This window comes from Leptonotus elevatus, chromosome 10 (genome assembly GCF_054856555.1).
Source record: "Leptonotus elevatus isolate MCC_2025b chromosome 10, RoL_Lele_1.0, whole genome shotgun sequence".
In the NCBI taxonomy this organism is placed as follows: Eukaryota; Metazoa; Chordata; class Actinopteri; order Syngnathiformes; family Syngnathidae; genus Leptonotus; species Leptonotus elevatus.
Window position 1 is genome coordinate 11,854,810 of NC_141248.1, and position 15,342 is coordinate 11,870,151.

Sequence of the window (15,342 nt, forward strand, 5' to 3'; positions counted from 1 at the left end):
ATATATATATATATATATATATATATATATATATATATATATATATATATATATATATATATATAATTTGTTTAAATAAAATAAATCTTTAAAAAAAAAAGTCAGTCAGAAAAAGTTTTAACAAACACCTAAAAAAGTCCAAAATGTGACCATGACCAAAAAAAGAGGAAGAAAGCAGAAAAAACGTCAAATTGCCCAAAAATGGCAGAGATTTTTTTTAAAGGCAGAAAAGAAAACATAAAAAAAAACATCCATCAAAAATGTCCAAAACAAATTTTTTTAAATTACCTATAAATTTCCCCCAAATTGCCAAAAATGTCATAAAATTAATAGCAAAAAAAGGCAGGAAAATGTTTTAAAAAATATATCTTTAAAACAGTTAGAAGAGAGTCAGGAAATTACCATATTATGACCATAAAATAGCCAGAAATTGGACAGAAAGGCAGAAACGTCTTATAATGTATGAAAAATAAAGTAGGAAAAATGACACACACAAAAAAAAAGATAGAAAAAATGAATCTCTACGTATTGGATGCTGCTCTCTTATTGTTGTGTTCTGGTGCAGCTCTAATTAGCTCCTGGGCCCTCGGTACAGTCTAACACTGTTTCGTTCATCAAATGTTTTGCGGCTCCAAACACATTTTTGGTTATTTACTTGGCCTAAAATGGCTCTTTTGACAGGAAAGGTTGCTGACCCCTGGTTCATTAGCTAGCAAACCATCGTTTTGCTGCTGTCATCACAGCAGCATTTGATACAGTCGATCACCAGATTTTCATTGTCTGTGGGAATTAGAGGTCCCCGTACTGTTCCATCATACTATTTTACTTTATTAGAAGTTTTGCAGTGCAGGTTTGTGATGCAGTGTCCTCCTCAGCACACCTCTCTTGTGGAGTACCCCAAGGATCGATTCTTGGACCTTTACTTTTTTCACCTTTTATTTTTATTTTACTTTTTTCATCCTGTGTAGATACAATGTCTCATTCCATTGTTATGCTGATGACTGCAAAATCGATGTCACTTTGAAACATTCAAATGTGCTACTCTCGATGAGGCCAAAGCATGGATGGCTTTTAATTTGTTGCCTTTTATGATAAATTTTTTTTTTAATGGTTTTATTTTTTCCTAATGATGCTTCCTTTGTCAGTCTTGTCAGTGATGGGCTCCCTAACCCAAGGTTTGAGACCGTAACAAACCTTGAAATGAAGCTGGAATGTATCTGCTATGGGCATGTCACAAAATAAAATGTCCACCTCTCTTGAGTGTTCCTGGCGTTTTCCTCACACTTCACTCAACAGTAAGACAGTTAAACGCTCCTCCCAAGGTTGTAGATGAGCCAGCCAACAAAAACACATCATGTCTGGGATTGAATGCTACTGCGCCAATTTCTTCTTCTTTTTTTTCTTTTCGGGAAAGCTCAGTATTGTTCATTCTGTAATTTTACCGATTTGACAAGTCATCATCATTGCTGTCTCTTTTTTATTTTATTAATTTGTTTTTTTATTATTTTTATTATTTTGTATGTGGGTGAGTGTGTGTGTGTGTGTGTGTGTGTGTGTATGTGTGTGTGTAGGTGTGCGTGTGCGTGCATGTGTGTGTGCGCGCGTGTGAGTGTGTACTCATTAGTTCACCTAAAACCTATTAAAAATCCCATCCCGTTCACCTAAACCGAATACTTCAGAATCCAGCTAGAGTCGTGAGGTTGTCAGGAGACCCGAGGAAGGATCAAAGAAAAGAAAGGAAAGTGAAATCCAGCACCGACCAGACATTACCTACTACCCACCGGGTTACCAACCAGAGTCTTTCACCAACCCCAGAAATATCTAAATTCCAACAAATTAGGGAGACCTCAAGAGACCAAAGGAGAGACTGAGGAAAGGAAGGATAGATGAAGCAATTTCTGGATCTGCTTGTTTGCCACAGGACGGGGAATGTTGTGGATTCGGGGTGGTCTTTGGTTTACAGCCTAGTATTTACTTTTTTTCATTTGATTGTTTTATATTTTGGCAGCACAGTGGACAAACTGAATGTAAACACATTTAACTATGTTAATTACAGCTCAACTTGTGCTGAACAAATTGAACATTTGATGTAGTGATTCTTTTACTTTCCACTAGAGGGAGCTCACATACTGTACTAGTACCAGTACCACACTTATAGAACTCACCACTAAATTGTCCATAGGTGTGAGTGTGAATGATTATGCGTCTATATTGTCCCTGTGATTGGCTGGCAACCAGTCGAGGGTGCACCCCAAATTCAGAGGACTTGATGCGCTTATACATATGGGTAACCATGTTCCGTCAAGTTTGAAGGAAATTTACTGCATGTTATCTCAATGGTTCCAAATGTATACCTGCAAATGAGCTCATGTTAAATCAAAGTGACTAAATGGAATCAGGAAAGGAGTTTCTCTCCTCCTTTCCTCTACGTGTTTCCTCTCTCTACTGTCTTTCTGCAGTGACCTCCAAACTGAGGTGAGCGCGACACAATCGCTTATCTGAGCGCTCGCCTTTCCCCCTGACACTTCCCTGCTGTCAGCAAGACGCTGCATCACCGAGCCATCACTCGCTGTTCTCCATCAGCCCTTCAACTGTCTGTGTGTACTCTATGTGAACCTTTCTTTAGTCACACAGTACAGTGTGACGCCCAAAAGGTCGCATCATTTGGAAAGTATTCCTTTTCATGAAAATGGCAAATGTAAATAGTCTGCACTTGTTGCACTTGGTGTCATTTTATACTTTAAATTACACTTTTCCCAAAATTGTGATTGGGGAGTGTTTATGTATTCCAATGCAGGAAGGAGACTATCAGTAGTACCCAGACACTTTAATTAACATTTTTTTGAATGTATTAACAATTTATGCCAATCAAAACGGACTTTTAAAATAAAAATACAAATATTGACGTTCAATACCACTTTTGATATATAAAATTTCATTTATCACAATGACAAAAAATTATCTCTCTGACACAGATGATGCTTTGCAGATGTGTCAACCTGCCGCAGTACAGCGCCACCTACTGATTTTTTCTATCGGTGACTAGTATGGACAGCCTCCATGAGCACTCAATATCTTAAAATAAGGGGCTGGTATCAGCCCAAAAACGATACCTGGTATCGATACTCTACTCGCCCATCCCTAATAAAAAAGGAAAATTATGAAGAAATGCAGAGAACATAAACATGCACGTGTGAGAGACTATGAGCTGAGGTTAGTAATAGTATTTGATTAAGATCAAATATGAGCAGTACAGAAAATATATTATGTAAGTTTTTCCATCTATTTATCCCAAGTCATGCATTCATCTCTTACCCGCCAACTAATTTTGTTGGAGGGATATTTGCGAAAGTATCACCCTACAATGAGAGCAGAGAAGCATGTTGCCATGGTTACAGTGCTGATGCAGCGCTGTTTGTATATGCCAGACTTTTACACCGTTCTATCACAAAAGTTGTGCTAAGAAACTTTTTTTTTTTTTTTAAATGACCCATAACTGCATCTTTTGCCTCCAGTTTATTTCGTGAGGCTCCTGCGTGTCAAAAATATCAAAAGATTAGGAATCAAGCTGCATTCCTGTCTTTGCCTGCGTGCTTTTAAAATCTCATTTTGTTCTTTTTCGCGGGCTGCGTGACCAAAGGCAAAGACGTGAGATATGAGACTCAAGAGTTAGTGCAAAGCCTCTGGCCACAGCAACTTTATTTTGGGGACGTTTTAGAAGCAGAATGTAAATCTGTTCCTGTCTAGCCGTCCGAGCAGTAAAAGATAGTTAACAGTGCCGGTGCTGCTATTCCGGTACTAGTTTGTGTATGTATGTGGATTGTCAGTATTGTAGTGTGCTAAATGCTGCTTGCATGTCATGGTCAGTTTGAAGCATCAGAAATGTGATATTGCTCTACTTCTCTAAAGATCTAATCACACAAAAATATTATCTTTGGTATAATGTGTTACATGCATACAGTCGTTTTCATCATGGAATTGCCACATTTTTGAATGTTGCCACTAGATGGAGCTGTTGTCCATTTTTAAAGGAGGTTTTCATGAGTGCAAGGGTTTTCTAAATGTGGGACAATAAGCCCCCATGCACTTCAATACAATTGCACTCTAAGTGACATCGATTTTGTAAATGCAAAATTACATTCAACCCAACATTTGCATGCATCGACCTATATGTGCTGGAATAAAATTGCTATTATTATTATTCTACTTTATTAACGCAATTGATCTGTATCGTGTATTTAGTGATTGTTGTGTTTTTGCATTCATCAGACTGCACCTACACTTGCCATGTGGAGTGTGAGAGGCAAGTCCAGCTGGACTGCAACCAGAGGGACAATAAGCCTGAAGTGACTCCATTTCCCAGAAGCCACTGCCCGGCAGCCAAACACAAAGTAAGCATTTGGAATATTATGCACAAATGTATTGCGTGTAGAATGCAACAGGCAACGTGTGTGTGTCAGATAAGCACTCACAGTGCTTACCTCAGCATCTCTCCACCCCCCCCCCCCCACACACACACACATAAGCACACTGTTCTTTGAAGGCCACCCACAACCCAACAATAACACGAAACACTCTTAACTCTTTGACTGCCATAAACGTTATAAAACGTTTAGCATAAACCTAGGGAAGGGCGCCGAGGACGTTAAAAGACGTCCCCTATGTTTTTTTTTTTTTTTTTTCAAAAACGGGTGCAGGAAAGCCTTGGGCAGCTGTGCTGAAAGTATCAGGCTGATCTGATTAGTCAAAGACTCGTTTTGGCCCCTAGAGGGCAGCGATGACTCTCTTTGCACAAGGTTGGATGGGCCGCCCACCGTGGGCGTCAGTAGAAGACGTGAGGCGGAGCTAGAGTGTTGAGGAGACAATGGCTGATCCAAGCCACAATGGCTTGACCAAGCAACCGGTTACAAGCAGCTCAGCTTGAGCATTTTTTTCAAAGACGGAAAGCATCAATCAATACTAAAAAGCGCATTGATGTCAACGATGATGATGACAACGAGCTCTACGCCAAAGTTGGAAGCTTTGGCGTGACTGTTATGAACACGTAGTAAGCCTCACAGCTAAGCGCGGCTAGCGCGGCTAGCGCTGCTAAGGCCGGAAAACGCGCACAATAGCCGGCCGGGTACTTCTACACAATCGGACATTCGATCGGGCGATGGAGAGTTGGCATCGACCAATGCAGATTGATGATGATGATGAAGATGACTCCGAGCTCTACGCCAACGTGACTGTTATGAACACGTAGTAAGCCCCACCGGCAAAGCGCGGCTAGCGCGGCTAGCGCTGCTAAGGCCGGAAAACGCGGAGCTGCACAAGCGGACATTCGATCGGACAATGAAGAGTACCCCGAGTCCAATGCATATTCATCGGAGGAGCGGGTACAGTCTGATCACGGAGAAGACACTGTTTCTGGACTACGATGCCACCATGAATGGAGTGGATAAAATGGATCAGAACATCTCCTACCAACCCGGTATAGCAACTGAAGGACACGGGGAAGCGAGACGTAACACCACCGTAACGTAACCGTAGCATGATCCTGATATTAGACTTGATGACACACTGCAGTATATACTTGCTATTCCCCGGAAAAAAACGGCCGGCAAGAAAGTGGCGCACGCGAAGAGGCAATCTTGTGCAAATGCTGTTGCGTCTCCTTGCACGCAGGAGAGTGTTACAAAAAGAAAAACTGTCGTTGAAACATCCACATATTTGTAAATAGCACCACAGTTGCACACATTTGTAAATAGTTTGCCAAATTGTTGTCAAATTGTTACACTGTTGAATGTAAATAAACGTATTTTGCTATCAAAAAACACTTTTTCATTCTTGGTGGTAGTGTTTTATAGAAGTAAAGCACTATTTAGGTGTTTGTGGCATCATTCATGGACAAAAAGAAGTGTCAAATTCACTAGAATGCATGAAATAATATCGTTTCACTAAAAGCTTGATTTCTCCGTATTTTGGTCCAACACAGGCGAAATTGGGTCAAACTAACCATTTTCTATTGTTGATTACTAAAGAACGGAATAAGGTAGAAACAAACTCTTTTTTTCTGATGAAAGATGAAAGTCCAATCTTTCATTTGGTAGTACGTGTGTTTCCATAGTCCAAACAGAACATTTTCTGTGGACCTTGAAAATCAGTCAAAATGCTTAAATCGGCTGGCACTGGCGGCATCCCTTTTCTGAAAACGTCTGGCAGTCAAAGAGTTAAACAAGAACCAGACCTCAATTACTGTCAAAATTTGCAGATCAATGATTATGGAGTTATATAAGTCACTTCTCCAGCTACTTGTATCTATTGTGCGTTAAGCATGCACAGTGCTCTTGGCCTCACAGCTGCAGTCAACCCACACAGTTGTGGTTCAGCACACACGCACACGTACTTGTACTTGTATAATTGTGAGGACATCCATAGACATAATGCATTTCCTAGCCCCTTCACCTAACCCCAACCATCAAAAATGATTCCTACCCGCATTCCTTACCCTAACCTCCACCATAACCCAATTCAAACCTAAACTCTAAATCCAAGTCTTGACCCTCAAAAAGAGGTCTTGAGTTGTGAGGACCGGCCAAAATGTCCTCACTTCACAAAAAGGTCCTCAGTTGGTTAAAGACGTATTTTGGTCCTCACAATGTGGTATGTACAAGTACACAGACACACACACATGCTCGCGCTTCAATTCCACAGAAGCGCGAGTCACACAAACGCACGGACCTGCAGCAGAGTGTCAGCAGCCAGTGGGCAGATGAGACCAAATTAGAACCAGGTAGTACTCCACTTTGAGAGAGCGTGAACAAATGCACTCCTACTATCACGCTGACCCCCCCGCCCCCCCCCGCCCCCCCCCCCCGCCCCCCCCCCCCTCTCAAATGCTTAAGATAATAGGAAGGAAGTGACAAAGTGATGGCTTTTTTTCTTTGCCAAATGTCACATCAATTATGGAATCTATAGTTGTATGAGCAAAACCAGTGATTCAATTTAATGAGCGGAATATACAGTTCGCTGGTACTGCGGAGTAGAAGGAGAGAAGACAATTTATTTCCCTGCAGTCTTCTTTACTCTCTTACTGTCATTTGCGCCGTTATGGCTCACGTACGTGTTTGTTTCAGGCCTCCCTCAATTTTGTGTACGTCAGCAGAAAACAATCCTATATGGTGCCATTACTGTTGTGCAATTATTTGTAAGTGTATGTGTGTGGGAGATTTATAGTTGATTGATTTTCTGCCCAAAAATATCAATATAGGATTTTTTTTTTTCTCTGTATCTGTTTACATAGTGCAGATCATTTAGCTTCAATAATGACTGCGTCAACATGCAAGAAGCATGTCAGGTCAAGTGTCATCTATTCTTGAAGTCTGTGTTGTGTGTTATAATTATTGGACATCTGCGGCAGCAAGGACTCTGTTATGACAGATCACCTTCCCCATGGGGGCTCATGTCACCATGGGGACCTCAAATGAGGCAAAACCCCATCAGTAGTTCTACAAGTTAAACAATGTTGAATCAGTCCTTATCAGTTATATATAATTGGAGTATAAAAAAATAAATAATAAACCATATATATATATACGCTCATAATACAAGAAACTTGTATCTCAAATCATCTTTTGCCTTTGAAAGGAATGGAAATGTCGTTATTCCGTTCCAGCCTCCCATAAAAGACCATCAACAGTTTATGTAATGTGTTTTAATAGGAAAAATAGCACAATATAATAATGTAATTTATAAAACAGACAATAATTAATAATTAAATAGATTGTAACAAAAATAATAATAATTAAAAAAAACTTTAAAAAAACTCGACTTGCTGATCCTTAGTTTGCTGATCCAGATTTATATTTAAAAAAATGTTTAATTTTTTTTTTAAAATAACAGTTTTGCCACATTTTTTGCTTCAATTCACTAGACATTGTGCTGCTCCTTCTGGTGTGTGCGACTTGACCACCTGGGGGCAGTATCATACAGACGTAAGGAGGATAATAGCATATAAATGGAGATGGTCAAAAAGCCGCAGTAATAGTCATAATTCACACAAGAAAAATATTTTTGGTGTTGTTATTTGTGTGCTCCATCATTTAGGTTCAAATATGGGTTATGACACTGATGCTATTTGTTAGCCTTTTTTTCCCCTCCAGGGCTTTAGGGTATGTTGCCGTATTTTTAAACCTGCTAAGCTAAAGTCAACTACATTTTAATGCCAAAATGTAACAATTATTTCCTATGATGAGGAGTGGAATGATAATTTTCTTTCATAGTTTAACCAAGTTTATGTGCTAATCTTTTTAGCATCAATTAAAAAAATCACTGTGAGAACCTCTGATATAAATCAATCAGATTTGTTTTGTGCAGTGTTTTTTTAAGTACAAATGCAACTCAAAGTGATTGACATGAATTAAAAACAACCTTGCCTCCACTTGTCCACTAGGATATCGGCATACACATTGCACAGACATTCAAGTTCAAAATAAAACTGTAAAGAACTAAGAAGAACAGAATAAAGATCATCCAAATCTATTATATAATTAGATAATTTAAATCATGAATTACACACAGAGAAAATGCATGCACATACAGATGCCATGAGTATTCATACATTCAACGGCTGCAGTGTTTGGGGAATTGGCGCCTTTAGTTGCGAGGTTAAAGGTCGGAGTGAGGTTAGAGGTCAGTTTAATCTCCACCCTGAGTAGTCATTCAATATATGGTAATCTCATTTTTAGTACCACAAGATCAACTCTCCATACATAAGCCACAATGTCCAATTGCAATATTTAACATTTTGTTTACTTTATGCTTGCTGAGTCATTCTCGTCAATATGAACATGAAGAGAGGTTAAATTACATTCCCAGTGTTTGAATTGTTAAAATATGACAGGGAAGCCATTTTGAGCTGAAAAAATAAACCATTCATCCACTTCAGAAAATACCTCCTCTTATGTGTGTTTTACTTTGTTTTCCCAATTCTGCCGTTTAAGTCATTCAAACCCAAAAACGTGTAAATATGTTTTTTAATAATTTTTCCAGCACTCCCAAAAACGTATTTATACGTTTTGTATGGGGTTTTTTTATGCTAGAGCGTACAGAAGGCTTTGATACAGTTTCTGACATGAAGAGAGGTCGCTTAAAGCAATGGTAGTTATAACAAAAAACGACCAGCAGGTGGCAGCAGAGTATAAGAGATCAACCAGGGCCATGTTGCAACAAGCTCTTTTTGCCAGTGTTTTATACAGGTTTGTGAATAATGATGAAACTTAGCTGTATTCTAATGCTAATTGCTGCAAAACAGAAACAGATACAAATATATATATTTTTCCTGATGAAAGAAGAGACTCTAATCTTTTTTTTTTGGTAGGTTCCGTGTTTTTATAGCAATTGCAAAATCCCTCAAAATCCAGTAAAAACAGCCGGGAGCAAAGGGGGTTGCTTCAATGAAAATGGCTGGGAGCGCATGAATTAAAGAGTGTTGCTAAGCCGCTAGTAACAAATTACAGCTAACAATCAAGCGCACTTTTCACGAGAGGAGAGAATAGCGAGATACACCGACACGCATAACAGCCATTTCCCTCTGCGGTATCAATTGCATACGCGCCTTCCTGTCATTGCAGTTCAGTTGCGGTACGCACAATATGCAAAACAGGAGCTCACTCATCGACATTTCCCTCTCTTACTCTCAGTTAGAGGAAGTGATGTTGCACTGCAGAGAGCAAGAGAGCGAGCGGGAGAAGGGGGAGGGTGCTCGCTGGCTGATAACCACAGATGGTCGAGCAAGGCTGCACGAGAGAGAGTGAGCGAGGAAAGCGAAGAAGGAGGAGGCGAGGGGAGGCATCAGTATCCAAGAGGAGAAGGTGCACGGAGGCTTCCTTGCTGCACAGCGTAGATCTCCCCGAAGCTGGATGCGCTCTCACTTCATGTGAACATCAGCATCACTCAGATGACTCCCGAGAAGATGATAGGATGAAGTTTTCCGCTGTGGCGAGTACCTGTCAGGTGGGTCAACTTGACACCCGGCTGTAAAGTGACTCCAGGACATCAGAGCCAGGTCATCTCTTGCGGTGCGTTTAGACGCACGCCGCTTCATATACGGTGTCAGAACAGCAAACACTCGAGGAGGAAGTGACACATCTATGCCGCTTCTCGGATTTGCTGGTCTCCCCCCTTGCGATCGCCGTCACAGGTGGGACTTCAAACACTCTGAGGGAGTCTAGTTAGGCTGAAGCGGGACTTTGCCTCTCCATGACTGTCAACACGGAGCCCAGCCCGTCCATGACCAGCAGTAACAGCATGAGCAGCGGGTACTGCAGCCTGGACGATGAAAATGAAGACTTCACTTTCTTCACCGCCAAGACGTCGTTCTTCCGTAAACCCAGGCAGTCCGTTAAGGTAGGACAATTTTTGTGGATTGGCAACCACCGGTTATTTATTGTGAATGTAAGAAACTTGAAGGCGAGAGAAGCAGAAGTTTCAAGAGGAAGTGGTTAGGACATTGTAGGCGGCCTGTATATATGGGAAGTCATACATTATTTAGCAACATTGATCACGTCAGCCTTGTCCACCAAGCACACATGGATCTAACATGTATGAGGTACGAAGCCACAACATGTATTTTTAGCTGAGTTAATGATGTCAACCTCTTCAATGCGTGGGAGAGGTTTTCGTAGATACAAAGCTGATGCTCTAGTAGTACTTGGCTGTTGGTGTGTTCGTGCGTGCGTGTCGGCCACTGCTTAACTGTAGCAAGTCTTTTTTTTTTTGTAGTTACCATGGCAACTATTTTTTTTATCAGCTTGTACACACATACACATGATATTTGCTTGTGGCAATAGTGTGCATGTTATTCCTCCTGATATAAAGAGTGCAGACCTCACCTCATCGCCAACTTGTATAATAGATACTAACTACATTTTGTCATTACACTTGAATGCATTGATCTGTTACAAATTAAGTACAATTAATCACCCCGAAACACTGATCAGCCAATCACGGTCAAACATGGGCCAATATAAGATTCTGACGGTATGATAACTGTGAGCATAAATATTGCAGTATAGCAGTATTAAAATTACAGCTCACAAATAACCTTTAAAAATATATATAATAATAATATTTGAGTAAATAAAAACAGCAATGTTTTTCCATTGAACACAATCTCTTTTTAATCAAAATACTGAGTATTTTTTGGTACAGGATAAATGTGTAATATCAATTTTTAAATATAAATAAAAAATAAATAAAACATTCTCCCTCTGTTTCAATTCTTCTTAGTGGTGAAATATTTTTAGAAAAGCCCCATGAGCTACTCATGTTGTCCTTGGGGCTAACTCGTATCTGTTGGTGCCACATTTTTTGTATGTATTATTTATTTTTTCATTTATTTTTTAAGACAATGCACATTAATCAGAGCGAAAAAATATTGTGTAGCTCCTCTTTGTGTAACTGCCACCAAGAAGGAGATTAAAAGTTAAATCTATATGTATAGAGTGTGAATGTGTCAGGGCATGAATAATGTATCCATTGTAAATTGTCTTTGAGTGTCCAGAAAAGCGCTGTATAAATCTGATGCATTATTATTATTTATTTTTTTATTTTTTTGGGGGGTATTAAGTATCGGTGACTGGTTTTGGCAGCCTGCACAATTACCCAATATCTAACAATAAGGCTGACATCTGCCTGATACCGATACTTGGTATCAGTACTCGCTCATCCCAAATTTTCAAAATGATCACTCAAAGAACATTCCAAGTAAATCACCATGTCCCGTCACTGGGGAGATATTTTTAAACAGGCCCAGGGCTACCTGGTAGAAAATCAAATCATTCTACTTAAAAAATAAAAATATGTATCAAACCGCCTATTGTTGGAGACATATATCTTTGAAGGAAATGCCACATTTACAGTACGAGCAAGTTTTTTCATATGCATCTAGAATAAAACAAGAACAAGAAAATGTGATATGTATTGAGATGCGTATCAAATTGTCTTTTACTGAAGAGATGCACACGCTAAGTAACAGTTTGAAATTTTGATTTACGATTTTCTGGAAAAAAAAGAAAAAAAATCCATTTGACACCTTTTCTTTATAAGTTCCTCTGTTTTCCACTAGACAACTGAAACATAAAACACTAAAGCTCAAGCAGTTAAGCCCCCCCCCCCCCTCACCGTCTGACCTAGCGATGCCTTCTGCGACTAATTTGGCCAAGGTACAATCCATAAATAATTGACCAGCTGTGGAGTCAGCATGTGCGGCTGGCTTTGCCATGCGCTTGAGACGTAATGCTGTGAGGGCTTAGCATGAACGTGTTGCCAGCATCCCTGTTGTTAGCTGGTGAAGCATGTTGTCTCTCATAGCCTTAGGAAGATGCTTGTAAATGACACAATGGCACTGGACCATGGGGGGGGGGGGGGGTTGGTCTGCAGTCAAGTAGTAGTCAAGTAGACGCATGTCCTCTTTACCACGGGTTTGAATATGAAAAAGAGATTATACAAACGGTAGTGAATGGCATCCGGTGAATAGAAGTGTGAAAGGCAGTGATTGTGTTCAATCCATACAGAGTCGGAAACACATACCGGTGGGTCAATAAAACAGTGAAAGGGGAGTTAAGATCCTCTTTTCATTCGGAGTCATTTCCACTCTTTAGCCTCACATAAGGGTCATTGGCGGATAAGGATTTCACCAGAAACTTTACTATTATCTATCATTTAGGACATACATCGATCATGGAAGGCTTTCAACAATGGTCACACCAGATGATGGTTGGTCGCATTGTGTACTATTTTCAACTTAATTAAAAGATATGAGCTCACAATTAGCCATCTAAGCAAAACAAGCTAGCTAGCCGCACAAGTATAAATATAATGAAAATATATATTTGTTGGAAAAAACTAATATGATGTTTTCCAGGTCATACCACATGATGTCCAAATAATACCACTACTTTTTTTTTTTACATAGTTGTAAGACAGTACAAACCGCTGCTCCCATGGGTTCTTAAACTTGACTGTCTTGTGGCTGATACAAAATAACTCCTGTATTAAAATCGATTTCAAATTCCCAAATTGACTATTCCTTTTATGGTCGCACCACATGATAATTCCTAAAACAGGTATCATCGAGTACGCGTCCGTCAATGACCTATATACTTGCTAGCTTTAGCCAGCTACAGCTGTTTGCATTGTTCTGATTGGTACTACTTTTTTTGGATGCAGTGAGTTACAGTGAGGGATTGACATTTTTGGAGTTGGATATTGTATGTCTGATGAACTATGAAGAAAAAAGGAGTGACAATTACATTTCACTTAGCAACGTTGCAACCATACTGTAGATAGGATTTTATTTTCCATTGCCCCCAGAATCAAAAATGGTCCTGCCCAGTCATTTGACATCCTCACCTTATGAGTTATTTTAGTGGGTAAGCAAAGCATACATTACTATTTACTGAATTCTGAAATATAATGTGGTCAATCCAATATACACGTATGATACTGTCTTCCACCCCCCCCCCACTTTCATCTCATCTTTACAACATTTGTAGATACAGTACTGTACATGCGTTGCCGTTTGTTTAGATTGTTTCTAAACTGTTCAACCTTGGAAAGATGATATGCTCTACTATTGTGGTTCCTCTCTTTGCATTTGACCTTTTGGGGATGCATTATTAAAATACACAAACACACAAATGCATATTGCTACACTCTAAAAACAGTTGGGTCAAAAGTAACCCAATTATGGATTTAAAAAAATGGACCGATCCACTTTATGGGTTAATTTGATCCAATTTTCTGCGTTGATTAATACAAAATGACCCAAAAAATGTGACCCAAGTAAAGGATCTGAACAATATTTATGAGTTGTTTTACGCTTGAAAGACCCATTTCTCGACTCAAAGTTGGGTTAAATTGACCCAAGTAGTGGATTGGTCCATTTTTTACCCATATTATTGTTTTGTGTTGTTTAACCCAACTGTTTTTAGAGTATAGTCAACCTTTCAAATGTGACCTCTCTTGTCTGGTCTCGTCAAAATCAACACATCCTCGTGTCACCCTGAGGTGTGAATGTGAGTGGGTGTATATATTCATGTGTGTGCGCTTATGTAACATCTTTTATACTTTTAAGGCTTTCATAAATCTCCAGTAGCACAATTAAGTACTATTGACTGTATATAAATCACCCCCCCCAAAAAAAAAAGATGGATTGATTTCTATTCTACTGTATTCTTATATTCACATTTAAGTGATATACCATAAAATAGTAGCAGTAATTAATGACACCAGAAAGAAATACAAAGACAATAAATAAGGTTAACCATAAATGATATAAAAGGGAGAACGCGTGGTGGGAGGGTCCCACAAAGTCAGAAACTCCAAGTATTGTTTTGTAATTACTGTCGCTGGTATGCAGAGAAGCCGGGCATTGCCTGTGATGCGTTTCAAGGCTCACACAAACGCAGGAATTTCCTGCGAGGTTCTTTTCAATGCGCTTTGCCTTTGACGTGGGAGGACCTTTAGATGCATATCATGCATATTCTTCCGATGCTTTTCTTAGACTCCAATTGTTCAGTTCAAACCACAGTATTACGTAAGCGGCTCACAATAAACCTTCAAAGTACCATTCTATATAATAACTTTGATATTATTGTTAGATACAGCGTTCACAAATGTTGTATAACCCACTGCTGTGTTGGGCCCAGAATGAGGACAGGTTTCCCCATTTGGCTAAGTTGTGTAAACATTACCTGGCTGTCAACGAGACTTTCGTCACATTAGTGTCAAAGTTGTGCAAGCACTATTTCTTGAACACGCATAACTGAATTAGCCGCATAATGCTAATGCCGGTGCTTGGGAATCCATATTTTCCTAGAATTTAGTAAGTAGTAGCTAGGCTAGGTTAAATCAAATGCAATAACATGAATGAGACATTAGAGACACTGGACTGTAACGTATAACTGCAGCTTGGAGGATGGAACGCAGTTGATAGTAGTCAGCTCAGAATCAGGACGGCAATGCGATTTCGGAGGTTCTTAATGATCTTAGGGTTGACTTAGAGACAATCACAAGAAGGAGTCATGCCATGTCATCCGTGTCAAAACTCCTTTCAACTATGCATTTCCATGTGCCTGGATCATTTAATTGTGTTGTCCCAAGTTTTAACGATGAACAAATACATTCAATTGCCATGCAACAGGGTACAAGTTAAAGCAAAAATAACATGGCTTTTATGCAATGACTGGCCTTCTGTAACTCAGTAATATGTCTGTTTGCCTCTTCCGCTGGCACTTCCAGTTCCATCACTGCATTTGGTGAAAACCATCAGAGCTACTGCACCTAAAGCGCAAAGCA

The 15,342-nt window shown here is 39.6% G+C and overlaps 1 protein-coding gene across 2 annotated transcripts in view; it reads left to right on the forward strand.

Annotated features, from left to right (window-relative positions):
• The window catches only part of rassf5 (Ras association domain family member 5), a 40,839-nt gene that overhangs the window by 18,549 nt on the left and 6,948 nt on the right, over nucleotides 1–15,342 (forward strand). The window contains exon 2 of one of the 2 annotated variants that reach the window (XM_086087557.1): nucleotides 4,270–4,391. In XM_086087557.1, coding sequence (XP_085943683.1) covers nucleotides 4,270–4,391 — 122 coding nt within the window. Of the gene's footprint in view, nucleotides 1–4,269; nucleotides 4,392–9,762; nucleotides 10,390–15,342 lie in introns of those variants that run through there. The other variant, XM_086087558.1, reaches the window with a different exon arrangement.